At 33.0% G+C, this 10,053-nt stretch overlaps 1 protein-coding gene across 2 annotated transcripts; it reads left to right on the forward strand.

Moving 5' to 3' along the window:
• The first annotated feature begins 852 nt into the window (after positions 1–852).
• On the forward strand, positions 853–8,058 carry LOC112741005 (uncharacterized). 2 transcript variants are annotated; one of them, XR_003171356.3, is made up of 9 exons: positions 862–1,252; positions 3,079–3,171; positions 4,382–4,593; positions 4,756–4,900; positions 4,990–5,062; positions 5,955–6,101; positions 6,199–6,324; positions 7,608–7,706; positions 7,919–8,058. XR_003171356.3 is itself a non-coding variant. In XM_025789784.3 (8 exons), the coding sequence occupies exons 1-8, from the start codon at positions 1,044–1,046 to the stop codon at positions 8,003–8,005; spliced, it is 1,092 nt and encodes a 363-aa protein (XP_025645569.1). In that variant the 5' UTR covers positions 853–1,043; the 3' UTR covers positions 8,006–8,058. The 2 variants fall into 2 exon arrangements, 1 of the variants encoding a protein (XP_025645569.1); XM_025789784.3 differs by lacking the exon at positions 7,608–7,706 and having other exon boundaries at positions 853–1,252.
• Positions 8,059–10,053: the final 1,995 nt, after the last annotated feature.

Below are 10,053 nucleotides of genomic sequence, written 5' to 3' on the forward strand. Positions count from 1 at the left end.
GATTGTTAAAGTAATGAGAGAAATAGCATTCAGATGCGCGCATAAAGTTTATAAAGATGTGATTATGTCAAGAAATAATATATGTATAGCCCAAGTGGGAGATTGTTAGGAAATTATTTGATTTCCTAACTTATTTGTGGGCAATACATATATTAATTATAATCACAAATTATGCTATTTCAAATTAAATGACTTATATAATGGTGATCTCATTTATTGTTATAAATACTAAATTGAATAAGTCATTATTACTTTTGATTTGGAATTAAATGAGAATAAAACCGGATATTATCTTTTGTTCCTTAGATAATTATCTTTTTGGATTTTAGATATATTATCTTTTGAGCTTTAGATACTATTTTATTTGGGCTTAAGGGTTTAATGGGTGCCATGCTCAAATATAAATAGATTTTCAGGGTTTCGATCCCCAATATACCAAAGCCGCCTTTGTTACTCTTTCCCCATCAAAAGAGTTACAGTTCAGCCTCCTAGGAATACAGAAGGCTTTGGTTGAGGAAGATCGAAAGAACCACAAGATCCAAACTCTTCCGATCGTATGATTCATGTTTATGAATTCAGGTACGCTTCCGCATTATGATATATATATTTTTGGTGATTCAATATGGATGATCTGGGATATTGAAATTAACTTATTCTAACAACAGTTATCTGACACGTCAGTATTGACCTGCTGTCAACTGGTCTCACTGGATTGAACAAATACAAAAATAGATGAGAATAGATTTATGTTTTTATAATTGTTAGGAGACATAATATGCATAGAATAAATGGTTAAAGATGGAAAATGACTTTTACTCCATTTAAAAACTATATAATTAATCCGGTTTAATTAAGTTTTTCCTTTTCATCCCTAGCCACCCATACCTGCATTGTTGGAACCACAATTAAGTTGAAGCTACACCACGCAGTACGTGGTGCGTGGTTGAGCACACATACACACGACCAGTGAGGGCACTAGAGAACCAAAACAGAAGCCATGAATAAGAACTTGAATCTCTTCTGTTACTAATACTACTAACACCATGGCATTGCTATCTTCCTTCACCACCGTCACTCTCCCACGCACCCAAACACCATTGTTTTACCGGAAATACCCTTCTCCCAAACTCAAAGTCCCTCATCTCTTTCAATCAAATAGGATCGTTGCATTTTCTGCCCCTAAATTGAATGACCAAATTGCTTCCAAGTCAACCAACCAAATTCCAGATCTCCAGCATGAGCCTCAAACCCGGTAACTAACTATTTCTATCCTTTCTATAGTGCGCATGAGAAAATTTTCACTATCTATTCTTCTTGTTATTATTTTACCATCATCCAGGGACCTTGAGAATAATTTCCGCATCGTTCAGTGATTAATTCAACAGTATAGGAATTCAACTCTTTTTTATTTCAGTATAGTTTGTGTACCATGAGATTCATGTTACTTTCTGAAAAATAAATTACTTAGTAATTGAGTAAATCACTAAAAATATAGCTGAAAGATTCAGAAATCAGGGCCAAAAACAATAGTATGACAAAAGAAATGACCAAAAAACACGGTTTTCTTTTTTTCATATATGCTACTTGTTAACAAAATATCAGCCTTCATATCATTCACCCGAAAAAAATACAAGTTGAAATACAAAATACACATTGAGTTAAACAAACAAATACATGGTAATGATATGGGAGCTGATTTTTCGTATGCACGTAGCATTTTTTGTTTTTTCACAAGTGACGTCTAATTTTCTGCGAGAACATTTAGATAATTATTAAAAAATTGCATGATAAAGAACCCGGGCAAAATTGGATCTTTAGACCTTTTTCAAGTTTTCTTTTTAAAAAACTCATGGTCAACAATGTAGAAATAAAATTGCTGAATAAAATTTGCTTGACTTAATCACGAAGAAATTTAAAGATTGATACATTCAAAAAATTGTGATTCACCTTCAAGAACCTTTTTGAAAGTAAATTTCTCGTATTTGGATATTTTTCTAAAACTAATACTATCTTTCCATGGTTTTTTGTCGTTTTCATCTTTTAGTGTTATTTTTATGCCTAAATCTTTCTAATGTATTTATGTTAGTAGGATATTTAACTAGTGGATAGTCTTGGTTATATTACGCGTAGTTAGATGATGATGATAGTGGATCAAACTTTCTAACTTGAGGACTGAGGTAGAATAGAGGAAGAAGGACCAGGAAAAGAACTGGTTGTCGGAATAGTAAAGGCAGTGGAGGAATAGAGAAGAATAGTGTGATTAAGAAAGTAGTCAAAGACAGCAACATAGTGGATTTTTCTGCAATTGTGGAACGGAAATTGCTATCAAGGAATGTTGGAGCAGCAATAGAGAAGAGGTGAATGAGACGAGCTTTGGGATGAACTGCTGTCTCTCAGACAATGAAGCAGTGGTGATCCAGGATATGCTAGTTGATAAGCTCGAGAAGAAGAATAGTGGAGGCAATAAAAAACGATCAGCTGTGGGAACAGAGCGACGTCGAAGGAACTACCTTGAGAGGACACAAGATATAGGCAGGTAAATTTTTTGTAAGGGATTCCAACGTGGAAGAAACAGAGGGGCTACTCTTCTTGAGTAATATTTGATGATGGACTTAGTGTTGCATGATTATAGGAGAAGCTGATGTGACTATAAATGCGTACATTGGTGTAGTATTTGAATCTTGGCAGGGATTCATGATTTATGGACATTAAAGGAGCTTAAAGACCAAACTTGTGCTTTGTTTGTGGAATAGTTATTGCAGCAGTTACGTACTTCTTAAGTAGTGGAGCCAGAAGGTATTGTTACTTATAGGGGTAGAGCAAGTGTAGTTGGTTTTTATCAATTATCGGGGTAACATTATGTCATTATGGTGAGGTCTGATGTAATTGAGGATGGGCTATTTGTTCTCTTTGTTGCTGTATTATGCTATAACTCTATCATTATAGAGTATTCCTTTTGTTTGTTGGATACATCTAATAATTATCAAAAAAATTTTTTCTCCTCTGAGTGGTGTGAAGTTAAATATTTTTGGTCTAAGGTTAAGTGCTAACATGTCTTTTCTTTTCCTTGGCTTGTAGCACGTGGAACTGGAGGGGTTACTCTATCCGGTATCAGTGTGCTGGGAACGATGGCCCTGCACTGGTTTTAGTGCACGGTTTTGGAGCAAACAGGTCTACATTGTTCAAATTTTGCTTCTCATTATCAAATATGCCCCTAGGTACCTTGAAGATTAATTGTACAAATTGCTACTATTGAATTGCTCTATGCAAAAATATTTCAATGTTTTACTTGGTTGTGCTTTCAGGTTTAGGACTCACATGTTTTGTGTCTAAACTCTAAAATGCCATTTAGATATCTACATATTTGTATAGAAGCAAAGATATTTCCTCACCATTTTTGTTATATTTTTCTTTCTTTTTCTTTTTTGGAAGTGTTTCTTTTTAGTTGTGTTTGGAAACAGTGGGGACAGAGAAAAAGATACATAAAAATTTGTCTTGGTATCTTGTTTGGTAGTAGTGTGGTCCATTGTCCCCATTTTTTGGAGTTACAAAAAATACTAGAATATGTTGTCTTAAGACACTCCAGTTCTGTTTCCATCTCCATCTCTCATTCCAAATGACATACACACATAGATAGTTTGTGTTTCTATCCCTATATTTCTCATCTCTCAAACCAAACATTTCATTGGATAACTAAATGCTCACTTTACTCCCTGAAATGATAAATTTTGGTTATGACATCTCGTCTCTCAAACCAAGCATTCCATTGGGTAACTAAGTGCTCACTTTACTTCCTGAAATGATATATGTTGCTTATAACACTAGTGGCTTTAAGAATTGAGTTTTTAGGACCCAAATAGGGACTAGTTTGATTATCAAGAATACAATATTAGAGACTAATTTGGTTTACATATGTCAGGGACTTAAAAGTGAATTTCCTAACTTCATGGGCTATTATGATCTTGGCTTACAATTTCAGGACCTAAATGTGAGTTTACTCCTTTTCAACACAATTTTCAACACAGAGAGTCTATCTTTTTTCTGCTTCTGCTAACTAGTGCTGTAAGGAAGCAACACCCTTGTAAAAGCAAAACCTAAAGCTTCCATTCTTGCTTTCTTAATTAATGTTCTTCGCAAACTTTGTCAATTTTATTTGGAAACAAGATCCTTGTAAAAGAAAGGGGTATCCAATTAGTGTGCAACAATAATTTTCCCTTCTCTTGGAAAAATGGATGCATGCTCTAACATTGCAAAATAGGAAAGTATATGCATATGATATCACATGTTATTTATCTAATTTTAATTTTTTGTGCATTTTATTATCTTCCTTTGTTTTGACTATGCCGCAAAGTAACTGAACTGAGCATGGATATCATTGCAGTAACCATTGGAGGAAGAATATACCAGTTCTTGCAAAATCCAACCGGGTATACGCTATAGATCTTATTGGATATGGATATTCAGACAAACCGAATCCTCGCCAAATTGGAGATGATTCATTTTACACTTTTGACACATGGGCTGCCCAGTTAAATGATTTTTGTCTTGATGTCGTTAAAGATCAAGCATTCTTTGTATGCAATTCTATTGGAGGTGAATTTTTCAGAAGCGCCTTAATAATTATTCATAGCTGGGATTATTTTCATTTAGTTATTTCTAATTACTGTTATAAGCTGAGCTGTTGATTATTTCGATATGCTAGATTTACACTATTACTAACTATTTTTTGTTTATTTGTATTTTTTTTTTCTGCAGGAGTTGTTGGTCTTCAGGCAGCTGTAGTTGCACCACAGATGTGCAGGGGCATTATTATTCTCAATATATCACTGCGTATGCTTCATATAAAAAAGCAGCCATGGTATGCAAAACCTTTCATCAGATCATTCCAGAGATTGCTCAGGTACAACTGAAACAGAAGTATCTTTATGTTGATGTTGCAGATTTCAAGCCTTGACCAGATTATTACTATCATAATGTTATATTTTATAGGGATACAGCTGTAGGAAAATTCTTCTTTAAAGCTGTTGCGACAAAAGAATCTGTAAGGAACATTCTTTGTCAGGTACTCCTCTAGCTTAGTACTCAACTTTGTATATTCAAAAACTTGTGCTTCAAGGAATGTTGGGTTGACAAACTGTGACAAACCCCAACAGCCAAGAAGTTCAGGGGCAGCATAGAGAAATTACTCCTTTTAAATACATATAGGAGGAGAGGAATAAAAAATAACTAATGAGTAAGGAAGGAAACGTGAATTTAGGGAGTTAGTTACAAGAGAGAGAGATATCAATAGGAAGTGAGAAGCATTTATTTCAGGTAGGAAGAGACTAAAGTGAGAATTGTGGAAAGAATTGGCCTCTCGAATGCCAAACGTCATTTCTGCTACAGTCATACACACATAGTCAATATACTCATTCCCTGGTTTGGGACTATCACACACTTCTTCTATTCTTGTTATTCTTAATTTTTCATACTACTGCTTCTCTATACTATCTCTATCCTAATCCTATTCCACCTTCTGTGATATCTGAGAACCTTACACAAACTGAATAAAATGCCTGAGAATGAGACTTTAATGGACTTTCAGATAAACAAGCCTTATGGTTTAGGATTAGATGTATGGCCCCTTATTTGGTGTAAAGCTTGTGATTTTTTGTTTGAAGATTTCCCCTTGCAGACAAGATAAGAGATTGGAAATCTCTTCATTGATATTCTTTTTCTTCCGATTTTTTTTTGGTCTCTTGTTAGGAGGATCTTTATTGTCCCTTTTTCTTCTATGTTTCTTCTCTCCCTCTTAATGTATACTATTTTATCAAAAATCAAGAAAAGATTATTAGAATAAATCTGTATGAATATGTTGTAAGCAATTAAATCCAAGGCATAGCCGCTTTGTTCATTGACACATGATGATGCTTTCCCCCAAAACTAATGATTGTTTTATGAATTGCTCTCTGCAGTGCTATCATGACACCTCCATGGTGACTGACGAGCTAGTGGAGATCATACTCAATCCAGGATTGGAACCTGGAGCCGCGGAGGTCTTTCTCGAGTTCATTTGTTACTCAGGTGGCCCTCTTCCTGAAGAGCTACTACCCCAAGTAACGGTAAGCTTCCTTATTCCCATACATGAGGAAGTCGGAACAAAGCCAAATGAATGTAAGGTTGACAAGATAAACTGAGTCTAGAAAACTTTCTTCTCAGTGCCCGGTATTGATAGCATGGGGTGACAAGGATCCTTGGGAACCAATTGAGCTTGGTAGAAACTACGGAAAATTTGATTCTGTAGAAGACTTTGTTGTCCTCCCAAATGTTGGACATTGCCCCCAGGTTCTCTCTCTCTCTCTCTCTCTCTCTTGTGTGTCATGCCCTTGCTTTCTCTATAGACATAGTCACACAGGAGTATCGAGAAGCTTATAACTGATCAGGAGTATTGTCTTTCCTCATCATGTTTTCTAAATCCAGTGTCAGCTTTAAGTTGACTTGGGAAATATAAATCGGAAATTCTTCTAAGCTAATACCATGGTGCTGTGCTAGTGATTGAATAATAGGAGACTTTGCATGACGAAGAAAAAAATGTGGACATATTCATGCTCCTTCTTAGATTTACTGTTATTAACTTGTGATGCTAACTGAAAGAGCCAAAGGTTTCTCTGCTACCATCTATGGTCTGCCTTCTAGATGTGTAGTTATTTGCTACATTTGTAAAGAAAATATCTACAAGTGCGGTTGCTGTTTTTCTAATTGATGCAATTACAAAATGTGATTGGCATGAGTTCTCAAATCCAATGATCTTATCACTCTTTTTGAAAATTCTTGTCTTTTTTTCTTATGCCTCTGGAATAACCAAACGGTGAAATAAATAACCTTTTAGTTTGGAAGAAGGTTAAAATCAAATGTTGAATCCTGAAGATGTTTGAGGGTATGAGATGCCCTTCTTTTAGATATATTCAGATATCCATTACTTTTGTTTCTTTGCCATAACTAATTAATCTTTACAAGTACTTGGACAATTCATATTATGCTTTGCTAATAAATTTCATATCATGGAACTTTATATCTTTTTTTATCTTCAATGTTTTTTTTTTTTTCAATTTTTAGAAATTATTAACCTATCTTCTGTATTTTTTGATAATCATTTAACATTAATATTTTTTCTTGATTATATTTTATAGTATAAACATTTATTGTGCATTTGAAATTTTGGATGGGATTTAAATATTGAAAGCCTCCACCAGAAAGCTGAAAGTGACCAATTGAAGATCTTTCAGTTCACATGGAGGCTGAAAGGGAGAGGGTTTATCCCTTAGAATCTTTCGAAGGAAGAGACAAATATGCGTATTCTTGTTCTTTTCTCATCTAGTTTCGAACAGTCCTTTGTTTCATCCATTATTTTGTCTCTGGTCTACATATCTGTCTACAAGATATGTAGCATACATCAGTAAACTGGACTATCCATCATTTTCCCTATCATCAATCCTTAATTTAGTAGTCACCAATAACTCGTCGTCAATGACCCTTTAGCTTTACCAGTGAACAATTGAGCACTTGTTGGTGCTAGCAAGAATTTAAGTCTATTGGAAGATATCTGATAATGTTGTTATAACTTCTAGGTATGTTGATTCAGTGTAAAAATGGGGTAGAAATTTCATGGATGAATTCAATGTATAACACAGGCTCCTTTACAAATCACTTGTCCTGGAATTTCAAAGGTCTGATTTATGATCTTGACTTCCATAGCATTGGCTTAATATATTTGCTTGGGATCAACCATATTACCCTAATTCCTTAATTATAAATTTGAAATTCTTAGACAAGTGCAATGATAAGATTAAGGTTATGATTATGAAAGATTCTCACTTTATGATGAAGTAATCTGAATAGTCTTGTCTCTTTATTAAATTTTTTTCTTCACTTAATGAAGGATGAAGCCCCTCATCTTGTGAATCCACTTGTTGAGTCATTTGTGGCGTGCCATGCTAAATCTTACGTCCAGCAGCCCAGCAGTTAGTTAAACCAGGTTGTTGATGCTGTTTGTTTTCATGGGAATTGTGTTCATTTTCATCCATCTGATTCCATTAGGATCATATTTGATTTATTGTTAAATATAAGTATGACGTCCTTGTATATATGGTATTCAGTATTTGACTATTACAAGTTGTTCATAAATGTGAGAAAAATTATACCACGTAAAAAAATATCCATTCATCTTTGTATTGTAATCATAAACTTATTAAGATTCACTATCTGCTGCTGAACGCGTAGTTATTAAGATTTACCAGCAGTGACTACTAAGATTCATTAAGAAGTGATGACATAAGAAAATAAAATTTTGGGGGGGGGGTGGATTCAGTGTGAGGTTTGGCCTATTCAAACCCATATTTCATGAGTCGACCAAGTAAAACATAAACACTCAACTCACCAAAACAAAAAACCAAAAAAAAAAAAAGAAAAACAAGAAGTCGTCATATCTATGGTTATACTTATGTTGTGACTGGTATTATTGGGAATTTCCAAGTTCTCCGGACACTGTAAAATAAACATTGAAAGCATTTTTCACTAAGTTAATGTTCAATTTGATCTTTGTAAGTTTTAATAAATTGAAACAGTTCGTATATTTCCAATGTGAGTAGGTAAATTGGGTAATTCACATAAATAAACCAACATTCATCCAATATCACGCATATTGTCCAAAATTCATCCAATATCACGCATTTGCCCAAAATGAAAAATATAGTTTGATTTATACATATTTGCATATTGTTCTAGTAAATCTAATATGCATGCATGCATAAATCGAAGTAGTCTGATTAGATTTGCTAAGACAGCATGTATGCATAAATCAAACCAGTATTTCGATTTACAATATGTAATTTAAAAAAAAATAATTAACATACTATATCAACAAAATAATAATAATTTATAAAAGGAAATTAAGTATAAAAATTATTTTTTAAAAATATTGATATAGAGAGGCTTACTTTACGTCCCATTTCTTGGTAGTTCACGGTCCCTATCTGCTCCTTCTTAGTTTGTCCTCCTTTTGTACCTATCTCATGATACCCTTTTGATCTTAGCTGTTCCTTCCTATATTTTTACTTATATTCATAAGTGATCCTAATATGATCCAAAAGATCATCTTTAAAGTATAAAGAACATTTTTTCATTTTCAAAAAAATAATAAGTAATAGCATTCATGTTTTTTTATCGGTTTTAAGTTTTCTTAAACAAATAGTATCATATATTAAAACGAGTTTTTAATAGTTTAAGTCTAGGATTCAAATTCATTCATCCTAAAAGAAAAAATTTTGACATAAAAATTGATTTAAAAAAAAAAAAGCGAAAAATTTGTCTCTTACTCATTTAAATTTAATAAAAAATAATAGTACGATATATTAATTTTTTTTAAATAAAACAAAATACACTTAAAAAGGATTATACAAATAATGCAAATTATCATTTAAATTATTAAATTATTTTTTATTAATAATAATTTAAACTTAATTGTGATAATAAAAATACATATAAAATATATAAATTTTTTAAAAAAATATTTATTAAAATGTATATCTTATGTATTCATTTCGTACTCTTATTAAAAAAAATTAGAATTAAATTTATATTATTATTAATAAAAAAATTAAATAACACAAATCAATTGCATACCTTCAGCAAAGTGTTTTCGCGCTTCTAGATTCTTGTCACCAGTACCACCAAGAACCACGGTTTCACCTTGCTTTGCCATCTCACAAAAGCTCTTCACGCTTCTTTTGCCGAGTTGTCATGTTGTTTATACTCTCAGATTTTTTTTCATGCTATAGAATTTTTTTCTAGAGATGTTTATAGTAGTAATTAAAGACGCAATTTGAATGAGAAATAAGTCAAGAGCAGCATGATTTATATATAGTTAGAGATAAATAAGGTTACATTGCACGTGAACCAGTAAAGATACATGAGGCGTTTGCATGCATTGACTCGTGTACGGTTCCATGCATTAACACGTAAATGAAGACGTACACAATGATAATACTGTTAGGTTGGATGATAATGTCACGTATA

Source organism: Arachis hypogaea, chromosome 14 (assembly GCF_003086295.3).
Source record: "Arachis hypogaea cultivar Tifrunner chromosome 14, arahy.Tifrunner.gnm2.J5K5, whole genome shotgun sequence".
Taxonomy (NCBI): Eukaryota; Viridiplantae; Streptophyta; class Magnoliopsida; order Fabales; family Fabaceae; genus Arachis; species Arachis hypogaea.

What these genes read in the sequence shown, in the direction of transcription:
- LOC112741005 (XM_025789784.3), top strand. Translation starts at nt 1,044, where the DNA reads ATGGCATTGCTATCTTCCTTCACCACCGTCACTCTCCCACGCACCCAA. An exon ending in TCATTCCAGAGATTGCTCAG is followed by an intron (nt 4,901 to 4,989) that starts GTACAACTGAAA and finishes TATATTTTATAG; the next exon opens with GGATACAGCTGTAGGAAAAT. An exon ending in AGCTACTACCCCAAGTAACG is followed by an intron (nt 6,102 to 6,198) that starts GTAAGCTTCCTT and finishes CTTTCTTCTCAG; the next exon opens with TGCCCGGTATTGATAGCATG.